At 32.8% G+C, this 14138-nt stretch overlaps 1 protein-coding gene across 3 annotated transcripts in view; it reads right to left on the bottom strand.

The window, feature by feature from the left end:
• Positions 1-234: 234 nt before the first annotated feature.
• LOC129943515 (synaptic vesicle glycoprotein 2B) overlaps positions 235-14138 on the bottom strand; it is a 112836-nt gene continuing 98932 nt past the window's right edge. For all 3 annotated transcript variants that reach the window (XM_056053022.1, XM_056053020.1, XM_056053021.1), the window contains exons 2-5: positions 7587-7784; positions 2295-2952; positions 995-1960; positions 235-925 (exon numbers count right to left, since the gene is read on the bottom strand). In XM_056053022.1, the coding sequence (XP_055908997.1) occupies positions 742-925; positions 995-1960; positions 2295-2952; positions 7587-7623 (1845 nt within the window). In that variant the 5' untranslated portion in view covers positions 7624-7784 and the 3' untranslated portion in view covers positions 235-741. The remainder of the gene's footprint in view (positions 926-994; positions 1961-2294; positions 2953-7586; positions 7785-14138) is intronic.

Below are 14138 nucleotides of genomic sequence, written 5' to 3'. Positions count from 1 at the left end.
CGTCAAAATGTATGTTAATACATAATTGTGTAAAAATAGTAAATAAATTTAGTTTAAAAAGCTTTCTAAGAACAATCATCCAAAACTTGTGAAGAATTTTTTAGACTTAAATATGCGAAAGAGAGGGTTGACATATGTTTTCCAAGTCATACCGCCTCATTTGTTCAAAACCTATTTATATATCAACGATTTTCTGCGCCTACATGAAATTGAAAAGAAACAACATATGAAATATTTTTTAAATACTTTTAATTGTGTATTATTTTTATTATTTAATCATAAAATCTAAACAAAATACTTTTTTTGCACTTAAACATTATGTACATTCTGAACTATCAAAAAGATATTTAATGACTTAAAAACTTAACTATCGACGTCGACAACTAAACATATATAAAAGGTAAATAATAATAAATCAAAGAAAACAAGAAAAAAAACTAAAAGGAAATAATAAACTTACATTTTATAGGTACAATACAATTATTAAAGTTTACGTTTTACGATAGAGGTAATACACAATAATTTCAATAAATTAATACCTTAGCGGTAAAGGTTGCAAAGAGCTCCATAATAATATGGATAACTTTTTGTTTCTGTTTTGTTTTTTGTGTAAAATGTAAAAATTTATAAATTCTCTGATCTGATTTTGGCACAGATTTTGGTTGTGTTTTTGTTTTTGTTTTGTATATTTTAACTTTTAATCTCTAGATTGATTCGTATCCTTGAACTTCTTTTCTTCTTTTAATTGAGTGATGTCCGCGTGGTATTTGGCAATAGCAGGCACATCAATCCACCACCTATAAGCAGCGCTGCGACAATAAAGGTTGGCGCCGGGCAGTAGGTATCGAGAAGAGTGGCTATCACCACATTGCCTACGATACCACCCAAACGTGCTGCAACCATGGAAATTGCTACACCAGTTGCTCTGTGGAATACAAAATAAAATAGATTAGACACTTCAGTTTTTTGATTTTATATTTCTTAATTAATTTACCTTAGATTCGTTGGGAAGACTTCGGTAATAAGACAATCGAGAGCCGCATTAGCTGCAGAGATGGCACCGCTGAATACTGCTGTTACGATAAGATTCTGGGTTTTACTGAATACGAAGTACATCGCTGCCGAGCACACACCAGACGTCATTGTTCCGAAAATCAAAAAGAACTTCCTTCCGAGACGATCCATCCCGAGGATAGCTATCAGATTGGCAGGCAGAGCAGAAGCCAGCGATATGAGTGATTCCATAAATACTGCACTTGGTATATGCGAGGAGCAGATTCCTTCTGTTGCATGTGTGCCAAGGTTTACCACGTAATTGGTGACGGTGCATACTCCAGCTGTTTCACCAGGATGCGCTTGTCCGTATTCATCGAATCGATTGAATAACTCCGGGAACCACATCATAAGACCATAGTAACCGATGTGGAATGTGAAATTGATAACAATTGATACAACGGTGAATTTGAGAATTGGCGAACGGAAAAGCTGTTTACTATGTTCCACCATTCCGGTCAACATTTTATGGTATTTTCCTTTGAGAGAAGCCTTATTGGCGGCAATCTCTTGCTGAAGTTTTTCATCAATAACCAGTTCCCTGACTGGATAGAGTTCTTGTGGTTTTTTGGTATTTGTAACGAAGATTCCACGGAATATGGCCAGAGCTCGATCATGTTTTCCTTTCGATAGAAGGAATTTAGGCGATTCTGGTAGATAGAAGAGCAGACAAGCTACAATGAACGATGGTATCGAACATACAACTAAGAAGATACGCCAGGAATTGTATTTGAAGTATGGCGTTATGAATCCAATATTAGTTGGAATAATCAACCAGGCCAGCCCGGCTACAAATAGATTGCCAAATGTCCAAAACGCTGCCATGAAACTCAACATGGAACCACGCTTGGCTTTCGGTTGGAATTCGGCGAAGTATGACCAAATAACTGGACCACTACCTCCAAGGCTGAAAGTTAAAAAGAAAAGAAATCACAAGTTAAAAAGGCATAATTTTTTGAAAATTCAAATTTAAATCTATGTGACTTGAAAGATACTTTGCGCCTAAATGTATGCTTTTTAAGTTACATCTTTGTTCACTTATATATGTTACGTTAATTTAAAACTGAGTCTAAAGAAGATCCCCGAACTGAAATATTAATCACTTAATTAGCACCCTTATTAAATATATTTTTTTTTCTTTCAGTGTCCGCAATGATGCTAACAGTCAATTAGCACTTCCAGAGGTCAGTATAATAAAGAGCTCGTGATTTTTAAAAATAAAAATATAAAGTTATACTTACGCAGCACCATTGAGAAATCGGAACAACATGAACCATTCATAATTCTGTGAAAAGGACGAGGCCACTATGCAGAATCCATTCATGAACGAGATCACAATCAGAACCTTTTTACGACCCATCGAATCAGCTATACTACCCCAGAAATATGCCCCCACCATCATTCCAATAAAGATAATCGAATTTAGCCATCCTTTGGTTTGAGTGTTTAGATCGAGATCACACTGGGCCGATGGCAGGATGAAGGACATCGATATAACGTCCATTTCTTCGCTCGTACTTACGAGACCACATATCGCTAGTAGTAGATAGTGGAATTTTCCATAGCCGGTTAATTCGATGGCTTGTTCGAAATCGGCACGAATGCCGACTTCAGATCCGGGAACACCGGTACCAGCTCCTCCTCCTCCACCACCTCCATTACCGACACCACCAACGCCACCACCACCAGGTGCATTACTGATGGCGGTAACACCATTGCCACGTTCTAAATCATGCTTGTAGAGTGGCACTGAAGTGAGGTCGTAGCCATCTTTGGTGGTTATCTGGTATTCCTTATCCTTGATGCCCGAGGTTATAGAGTAGGGCGTTAATATTGAATGGTTGTTATTGCCTGTGTTTGCAAGGGCTTGCGGCTGTAGGTCGTCCTTTACATTACAGTCTAAAAAGAAAGAAATACAAAAAATACAATTAAATTTAATTTGTTTGCTATTAAAAAGTGTTTTTATTTATTAAATTTAGAAAAAATAGTAAGTTCTCGTTCTTCAGTCACCTGCTAATGTAACTTTTAATGCAAATTAGCAAATTAAAGTTTTCTGGATTATTATTAAAGATGATTATTTGAAAGTAAAGGAACAGGTACTCTTTTTTAGACATGTGATTTTCAATCTTGCATTACTGATTATGAGGTTCGCGTCGGGTCGTTTTCAATTCGACTCGCGTCGCATTTTCTTATTAACGAATTCGCGGGGAAGCGTATTCCAGTGATTTGACATTTTTTATATTTTATTGTGGATTATAGTTATAAGAAAATAAAAATAATGTTAACTCACATTTTTATATAATTACTATCAAGAAATCCTCGAAATCGAACAGTGAGTACTGAGTGAACACTCTTTCTCTTTCGCCTGTGAATCCGCCAAAAAACGCTGTCGGATTTCAACTCGCCAAAAACCATTATGACATTTCGAATTCGCCTCCGGATTCGTTAATTGGTCGAATTGAGGCGAAAGCGAACGCAAATAATTGTAAAATGCCAAACTCGGATTCGTCGCGAATCCCATAATCAGCCCCTGGATATGTGGATTTTTAGACACCTTATTAAAAGTTGGATTGAAATAGCTCGTAAAATTAATTTAATAATTCGGTCGTGTTCCTTCAAATTCAACAATATGTTGAATCAGTTGATTTGTCAAATATCCACATATACCAGAAATTCTTGAATATCGTTGCATTCCTTTTTTGACATCCCAACTGTTTTGGATCAGCTGTTCTTTTACAAGTAAATTACTAACAAAAAGGTAAAGTGACAGGTGGCTAAGATTGAACCCAGACATTTTGGCTCAGTTTGTCTTTGGTTTGGTATTTCATAATGAATACACTTACTTCTAAACAACGTTTCTAAATCATGTACATACGTTCTCAAATTATATTGCTTAGTAGGCATGTGGTTTAACATTGAACATAACTGTACTATTTTTGTGGGGTTATGTAAAGACGCTTGTATACGTAGATAAACCTGAGATATTTGACGCCTTGGACGAGAATATTAGGCTTCTTATTGTTGAAATACTGTAAAAAGTGGACGAAAATTGGACCTCTCACCTGGAATTTATTCGAGTCAGCCACTTTTAAAAACATAATGAAAAATCCTTATCTTTATAATACATTTAAATTCGTGGCCAAAACATTAAACCACTGTTCTAAAAAACACACAGACTTGTAAAAACTGTCATCAATCATTTTCTTCAAACTGGTCAATGCAAACTTGCAGGTACTTTTAAAATTAAAGCGGTATGCGAATAATTGATATTTTTCGTTATTAATAAATAACACCAATCTGCTGTTAGTTATTTAAAAAAAATAGAAATGTCATTTCCACAAAGTGGCAATTTTGACATTTGTGGATGTACCGCAGCACGAATTTCAACTCGCGTTTTTTTATTTGATAGATACGTGCAAATACATAATAACTATAGCAATTTTAGAGTTAGGAAACATTAATGGCTCAACTTTCCATTACCGCAGCACGAATTTCGACTCGCGGTTTTTTTTATTCGATAGATATGTGCAAATAAATAATAACTATAGCAATTTTAGAGCGAGGAAACATTTATTTCTATTTTTAATTAATTTTTAAAGTTCACTTTTTTCCATACAAAACACTCAAAAATGGTTGATTTTGACATTTCTTCCCTGTTTTTTTTTCTTGGTAATTTCTTTTATTTTAGTGCTCAAATGGAAAAGTACTTTGCATATACCCAAACTCGCACCCACCTCAAATCCTATAGTGACCCCAAGCAGGGGGGTTGCAGGGGGGCAGCATGCCCCCCTAACATTCCTAGCTGTTAGTACGCCGTGCTATCAATTAAAAAAAACTTGTTTTAGGCTCAAAAAATGCAATACAAAAAAGTAGAGTTAAGTCCGAAAAAGAAAATATTTTTTTTTATGACTTAAAGTTGTTTCCTCGCCCTAATATTTAAAACATGTTCTATTGAGACTCCTACCTAACTGTAAAAAAAAAAATCAGAAGGAAATTCGTGCTGCGGTAATGGAAAGTCGCCCCACATTAATTTCTATTTTAAATTATTTTAAAAGTTCACTTTATTACATACAAAACACACAAAAATTATTGATTTTAGTGCACGAATGCAAAATTTACTTTGCATATACCCAAAATCCTATAGTGATCTTGTTTTAGGCTCAAAAAATGAAACACAAATAAGGTAGTAAAGCCCGAAAAATAAAATATATTTTTCTATGGCTTAAACGTTTTTCCTCGCCTTAACATTTAAAACATGTTCTATTGAGACCCCTACCTTACTATTAAAAAAATCAGAAGGACATTTGTGCTGCAGTAATGGCCTTACTATAACAGACTTAACCGAAGTAAGCTAATGTCAAAACCGAACGAAAAGTTATTAGAAGTTATCGTCAAAACAAAATGTAACCATAATGGATTCAAGTAACTAAAGCAAATTTGACATTTGCTTAAGCTCGAGCCATTTAAATGGCTCTTGCGTAATTGCGCGAAAATTATCGAAATTTAATGAAACTGAGCAGAACGTTTATTATGTATAGTGACATATAAGGCTGCGTATTGGTTCGTTCTCTTATGCTGGCTTAAGCACGGTTAAGTCTACTATAGTTGGGCCTTAATGGAAAGTTACCTCGTTTAAGAATTTGTATCATTACCCTGAGGCTCCACAAGAGTAAACTTCAATCCAGCTTATCTCTTCCGCAATCTCATCCGCAATGCATTGTTTTTTTTTAGACTGGGCATATTATTTCTTGCCATGAGCAACCTCAAATGTCACATTTGACATTAGAAACGGTTAATCTGTTGGTAACAGTTAACTATTCAAGAGGATAAAAGAAAACAAATGGGTGCATAAATTTCTCGAAGTAAGGGAACTTGGAGGCGGACCTACTCAAAGACTTACTATGGGAGGACGGTGCATATTATAAGAATTTTCGTACGATGTCGGTCGACAGCTTTGAAGCTGTTCTCTGACTAGTAAAGATAACTTTGAATTAATGAATTTAGGCACTCGACGACAATTTAAAAGAAATTAAATTTTAATTTGTAAAAGACTGTGGAAAATGAACGCTCACCACTACATACAACACAAACGTCAAATTTGATGACATGATTTTGATCCGCTCGAAAAATCCAAAATGCGATGACCAGATCATGGACTGGATAATGGATTGTTGGTCTCCATTGGATTATTTGATGACAGACCGATAATCCTGTCATTGGATATGTTCAATGGAGACTCCAAGTTAGCTTCTGTATTATAAATATTCCCGATTTTACAGATCGTTATTATCCGCATTAAATATTTTTGTTAATAATGGCGCTGTTTACATTTCTAAGATCTCAGAGATATCCGTACTCTCAGAAGTATAAACATAATTTCAAACTTTTACTTGCACAATTCTATGAACTGAATATTTATGATTCCATTTTTCAAGAATTTCTATCTCACAATTTAAAAAAGGATAAGAAGAGGAAATGCAAAACTAATTTAATTGTTATGTAAGAATTGTGTTTATGTTTCATTCTTTTACTCTCTGTCAATCCGTCTGAGAAAATTCTCAGAAATTTTAGAAACATAAACTGACCAAATTATGTTGACAGTTTGTTTATTACAATCCAACCTATTTCATGATTTTATCTCGTTCATAATAATTTAAAAAAATGTCTGCCTTATTTTCCTGTCCTTCTTTGACAATTTAATGTGAGAAAAAGAGACACAACGATGAGACCTTTGAAAAGAATAGAATCAAGTATGAACACCATCCGATCTATATAAACCATCATGTGAATGTTCATAAATACTTCCTTTATTTTCATATTTATTATGAGCTGTGATTGACTTCACTGACATTTAACAACATTTTTTTTCTTTTTACTAATCTGCTTTGGTTAAGCATCCGGCTTATAATAATAATAATTCTTTTTTTTATTTGCATTCGAGTAAATATTTTCACGCTTCGTAAAAACATTACCTGACTTGTCACTGTGATTGCTTACAATATTATATAGAACAATCGATGCATGAAAAGATCAAAAAGATACAAAAGTTTTTGATATGTTCAACTATGCATTATCAAAGCTATTTGCAAAAAGGTACACATGTCAGAAATGCCAATCACTCAAACAAAAGAAAACAAACGTGCCGAAAATTAACGTTAAAGTTTATGACACTTGTAGATATAAGTCGTAGCCTTAATTAACCACTATTAGATTTTTTGGGTTTCGTTTTATTTTAATTGGGGTAATACATTTTAGAAGAATTTTTGTTGCTTACGTCTAATTTTATAGGGGGTGATACAAGAAGAATTTTGTTAGTTTGGTGAAGTTGTCAAACTTTAATACCAATGTTTTTATACATCAAAATGTCATCAATTTATTTTGACATTTAGAGATTTAATTCTACAAAATATTTTGATCCAGTTTACCAATGGAAAACCCTTTGAAAATATCTCCATGACTTATTAAATACAATCAATAATCTTCTGTAAAGTTTAAACTATTAAAGAAAATTTAATAACAAGTGTTTTACTTACTTTCAGTTGTTTTTCTACCAGAATCACCTTCTACCATTCTATGAGTACGAGTTATTGTTTCTTTTCTCGCTTGATCCAATCGAGATGTGAAATAAGAAATTTATTAAATAAGTTTGCACTTGTTAAACTGAAGAATATCCAAATTCCTTTTTCAGTTGACGAATATCTGTCAAATAGTTTGTGGTAACTTTTACCGATCTGAAAAATAAATTAAAATTGATTATTTAACGTCATACTTGTTGTACATGTTTAATTAGGAGGAAATAAAATGTTTAATTGACTTTGAAAATTAATTTTTGTTGTAATAAATTAAATAAAATTCTGCTTTTGAATAATTATTTTAATGTTTTTTTGTGTTTTAACAATAATTCCCAGATGATTTCTATTGTTCTTATTCTTTTTTCTTTATAAATTGAATATTTAAAATAAAACATAAAACAAATTTTTCTGCATAATCAACGTACTCGTAATTAAAGATCATGTTTCTTGTTTATTTTTGTTGTTTCTTTACTTTTAATTTCTCATAGATGCATTTTATTGCCATAAAAGTTAACTTCAACATTTCTGCTGACACTTACATATGTGTAGATAGATGAAATGCAATCATGCAATGCAGTCAAATGTCTAAATTAGTCACGTTTAATGAGGCATAGAGTGCAACCAGATTACTGCTGTTTAAGGGTATCGGTGTAGAAGAAGGGGCTTAAATAGTTTTATTTAATAGAATGTATAGTTTAAGGTTTGATTACACTAACTACATCCTTAAATGTCAGTTTTGACTTCAGAGGATTCAAATTTCGATTTCGTATTGATCTGCATAATTTGGCCAGTTTATAAATACCTAAGATTGCGGAGCATTTCTTAGACTTATTGACAGAGCGGGAGAGTGAAATATATACACAATTAACTATTTATTTTCATATAACAATCAAATCAGCTTTGTATTTCTTTTTTTGAATTGTACGATAGAGAGTTCTTGCGAAATACAAAACATACAGTGACGAGCAAAAGTGATCAAATGTTTGCAATTATTTGACCATTTTTCAAAAAATATTTATTTTATTATAATTTACTAAAACTAAGCGTTTGAAATAAAATTCAATTTTTTTTTTATTTTTATTATAAAAAAATTCATAATTTACGTTTATTATTTATACAAAAATTATTTCATTAATTTGTCGACTTGTTCAATTATGCACGTTTCAAAAATTGTTTTTTCTTTTAGTATTTAGTCCATAATCCCTTATTTTTTATTACTTGTGAGTAACGCTTGGCATACTTTCCACCAAATTATGAAGAAATTCTTCTGGAATATGACTCCATTCCAACTCCAATCGTCGCCAAAGCTCCTGAATATTCGATGGGTGATGTTGGTACTGCCCCAGCCGTCGTTTAACAATTGACCACAAATTTTCAATTAGATTGAGGTCAGGACTTTGTGCTGGCCACGTCATCACTGTCGATTTCTCAACCATTCTGTGACATTTTTCAAAGAGTGCTTGTGGTATCCGCCTCCTGAAAAGTTATTTCACACTCATTGCAGCCCATTGATTCAATAAAAGGTGGTAAATTTGTCTTCAAAATATCTAAATAATTTTCTTTGTTCATGATACCCTCGATTTTTACTAAGGGTCCAACAGAGTTCCACGAGAAATAGCCCTAAACCATTAACAAGCCTCCTCCATGTTTCACAGTCTTCTGAACTTTATGTTGTTGAAGTCCTTCTCCACGATGACGTGACCAATAAAAAGCTCTTCCATCCGTTCCTATTCTATTGACCTTCGTCTTGTCCAAATTACTTTTTTCCATTCCTTTTTAGCAAAAGCTAACCTGGCCTTAATATTTTTCGTTGAAACCAGAGGCTTCTTTGGTTTTTCATTAGCGGCTAATCCAATTCTTTTGAGTACCTGGCGTGTAGTCCATTCACTAACTGTCTTGTCTATCTTTTTGGCTGTCTGCTTAGATGTTTTGGATCCACAACTTCTCAACTCCCTTTCCATTCTTCTAGCATCCAAGTCAGTAAGTAGTCGTTGCCGACCTTTTTTTTTATTGATGTTACATCGATATTTTCGCTTTTTCTTATGTTAAGCACAGAAGTTTTTGAATTTTGTAATAGTTTGGATATTTCGCGAGATGATTCTCCACTTTTTTGTACGATATTTTTACAATTTTTTTCATTTTGACAATAATCCGCACTTAACGTTTAAAAATGAACTTTCATTTACAAGAAACTACGAAAAATGATAATTATGTCAACTGTCACTTGTAGAATAACAGTAATATAACAAAGCACAGTAGAGACTTAATTAAAAGACGATGTTTAATCTCTTGAAACTTAAACGTGCATAATTGGTCACATCGAAAAATTATTATTATTTTTTTTATTTTTATTTTTATTATTAATATTTTTTTAATATTTGGTAGTTGGATAACCAAAATGAGAAAAATAAAAAAATGTTAATGTTATTAAAAACTCTTACTTTTGAACAATTTTTTTAAATAGTCATGAACATTTGACCACTTTTGCACTGTACATACAAAATTAAATTCAGAGAATGCATGAAATCTCAAATGATTGCAATCAATTGAATGCATACAAATGATTGGAGAAAAACTGATTGCAGTCTTCTCAAAGTCAAATGATTGGTGATTTCAAAATTTGAAGTCTCAATCTTTAGTTGAAATCAATGAATACAATCTTTAAATTGGATTCTATAAATAATTTATAATGAATGCATTCGCAAAAGATTGCATTCTTGTACAAACCAGCCAAAAGTTCAAAAGGTTTTTTGTTAAGTCCTTCTTTCTGCGGTTTGTATGTACATACATTGGGACACTTGCAGAAGAAATATCTGGCTCTCACTTTAGGCTTGTAAAACCCTTAGCTGCTTTACGACAAGGACAAGGTCGTACATTTTACTAACGTTGTGTGTACGTTTTCTTTAATGAAATGTGTGGTCAATTTTATTGAACCATATACTTTATTTAACTGGTATGATTTTTGTTGGATCGGAATAAACAGTGAAAAGGGGAATGAATGTTTGTTTATTTTTTTAATTAATTGGGTGAACATTAATTTGTTGTATATGATGTTCAGTCCAAAAAATATGTACTACGTCGTCGTCAAATCTTCGTCGTCGTTGTAGTCCGCGACATTTTTGGAGTCGTTCTCGTATTTACTTAAAAATCTTCTTAACTGATATTTATTACTGTGGAATAAATGAAAGATTAACGGTCTATTTTAAGAGACTCTCAGTGGACAATAAAAACCAAACAACAAAAACAAAACTCTTGAAGGTTAGATTGATAGAAGCTTTTCAATTAAATGGCTCTCTGGCTGGTTGTTTGTTATTTTTTAATTACTCGTGTATAAGTCTAAACAATTTACAGAGGAAGGGATGCGACCATATGCCCACACTAATTTTTTTTTTTATAAAAGAGTGAATTTGAATAAACTTTTAATTCCTAAGTAAGATACCATTTGATTACATATTAAATAAGTTTGTTTGAACAAAATAAACTTAACATTTCCCTTCATGTCAAAATGTACTTATATTTGACTTCACCTCAAATGAAACTAAATTTTCTAAAAAGTGGCGCCAGAGAAATGACTTAAGTGAGAGAGAGAGAGCTACAGTTTTTAATTAAAAAACAGATGTTTTTTTGTTTCAATAACTAATTTTGACTTTTTTAATTGTTTAAATATCATAAATACGGTTTTATGTTGTTTTAAAGGAAAAAAAACAACAAATATTCAATTTAATTGTTGCCAATTCAAAGCAAATAATTAAATTCTGGTTTTTTAATAAAGCAATAAAATAAAAAATAAAATATTTACTTTTCAACGAGATCACGAGATAAATAATACAATACTAAAAGGTTAACCACATGATTTTTGTTTTAATTTGGAGAGTTTTAGTATTTATTTAAACGTAGTTCTAGACAAGACAAATACTAAAGCTCTGTTATTGTTTAAACAATTGTTCTATTCTAAAATAGTATAAATAGAGTATTTTCGGAAAATATTGTGTTTTTATTTCTTAGTGTGTCAAATATTGAATACTTTAAAGGAACGTTTTACGAGTTGTACACTAGGGCGTATACGCACTTTTTGTTTTACTCATCATGGTAAAGAACAAGAATGAACGACTTGCTAAATATAAACATTTTCTACCTAACTTCGGAGTCGAATTTACGGGCGTAATTAGAAACGTGTAAAAATTCAAGTCTGCACATTCGTTGTGTGATGTTGACGGTTCAGTGATACAACGGGTTAATCTAAAGCCGCGCTTCCATTTGCAACAAAACTTCTACAATAAACTTCCGGTAGGCTGTTTGACAAAGAATTGCAAGTGGAAACTTCAAGCAAGTTCTATCGCAACAGTACTTTCATAACATCTTGCGAGTATTTGCAAGTGCAATTAATTGCTAGTTTAAACACTTCTGCATCGACTCGCGACAGTTCTTGCAGCTTATCGAAACAGTTTCGTATATCTCGTGCAAGTGGCTGGTTGAAGTCTTTGCTTTATACAAAATGAGTAAAATAAAAAGTCAACAGGAGTCTTTCCTTCAGTGGTATTGACTTACGGAATCGAGTGTCTTTTTTTTATAATAGGACCCACTTTCAATATCAAAACTTCCAGATCAATTGCGGTCATACGAGTGAAATTAAAGTATTGCTGAGCATCTTCTATATTTAATTTGTTTAATAAATTATAGAAGGCACCAGTTTCCCGTCTTTTCAAAATCCAATCTCGAACCCAAGTTGATCTTTTTTTCTATTTTTATAAATAGTTGACGTTTTCTCTCCATGATTTCACAATTTTAACTAAACAACCAGATTTCTTGCGACATTAATTTCTCTCCTGGTGTAAATACATCTGCAATAAATTGCGACAGTATGATGCGAGCTTCTGCAAGACATTTATTGCAGAAGAAATTGCAAGAATTCATATGACAATGTAAACGCACTGCAAGAAACTTCTGCAAGACTTCCGCAAGTTGACTTGCAAATGGAAACACGGCCTAAATGTCAAAAATATAGGTGCCGTTCAGGAATCCGAAGCAATTGATCCAAATTATTCAATTCCACTGCGTTCTCAAGAACTCTATATGGCTCAGACAATATTATGGCGTTTTTAGAGTAAGGACCTTGGTTTGCACCTATTCAAGAACAAGCAGACTCAAGAATTGAAGCCGATGGACCATTTGAAGCGACGACGTACATTCTTCGGTTGGATACTAGAGAAGATGCTCACGAATCAATACTTCATTCACAACATTTAACTCTGATGCCGGCATATTTTTTTACCACGGTAACGATCGTCACGTTACTGTGTCGAATAGGAAGATAGGGATTTGGACTACATGTGGTTTCAACAGGACGGTGCACAAGCACACTTTACAGTCGAATAATTGAAGAGTAAGTTTGATGATCATGTTATCTCAAGACAGTTTTCTTTGGGGTTTCGTTAAATCATTAGTTTATGGTAACAAGCCGACGATAACGTCAGAAGACCTCAGAGCTAATAGTAAACGCAAAATAGCTGAGAAGCCTACAGTTGCAAACGTCCCCATGGTGACAAAATGAACAAAGTCGAGTTCTATTCATAAATGTTTCAATTGTATCTCAAGTCGATTATAAAGTTTGTGAAATATCTCTAATGGTTTGCGTTTTTAAAAAAAAAAAAACACTCGTTAAGTATTTATTGAAAAACCCTTTACATCATCTTTTTCCATTAACTACTGTGTTATTACTATTTATATTCAATTAAAATATGGATTCCGCAGAATACTTATTTTTGAATTCATTAAAACAAGTTTAGTTTAGTTTTTAATGACATTGTTATTGAATGTCTAAATTATCACTATATTATAATATTGCAAAAACTAGATGGATATAATTATTTGACATTTTCTCTTTTTTAATAAGCTGATCAAACGCGCCGTATCTTTAACATCAGAGACCTCATCAAATGCAATGAAGTCATTATATATGTTAATGGCATATTAAATTAGTTAGAATAGATCTATTCGTCATACACGTGTTGGGCCATAATCGTAGTAATAACAATCAGCGCCACCCGCCTAAGCATAATTTAAATAAATCCTCCCACAAGATTATGAACACACTTGTAGAATGTACGGCGCAGTGGCGGCGCAACGCTCCCGACTGTTGTATACAACTTAAAGCTTGTTCCAGTCTGTTGCGCGTCGAATGTGTGCAGCTGATTTCATTCAACGCGCAATATTTTAATGTTTTTGTTGTTGTTGTTGTTGCTATAGAGCTAAACAAGCCTTAAGTCAGGAATAATTTAGAAATAGTGATTTTTCAAGCTGTCTTTCTGTATTATGTACATATATTGACAGGTTTCCCGTTTTCCTTGAAGTCGTCGTCGTCACCCAGATGAAACTCAAGTGCAAGGCAAGGCAAATCGGAAGTTCAGGTATGTTTGTTTCATAAAAGGAAACAGCACTTTTAACACTGATGTAGTATTCTGTTTTTATATATATGTTTTTTTTTACTAAATTTATGATTATAAGTCTGAATCT

The sequence above is a fragment of the Eupeodes corollae genome, chromosome 1 (assembly GCF_945859685.1).
Source record: "Eupeodes corollae chromosome 1, idEupCoro1.1, whole genome shotgun sequence".
In the NCBI taxonomy this organism is placed as follows: domain Eukaryota; kingdom Metazoa; phylum Arthropoda; class Insecta; order Diptera; family Syrphidae; genus Eupeodes; species Eupeodes corollae.
This window is presented reverse-complemented; position numbering and strand designations above follow the sequence as displayed.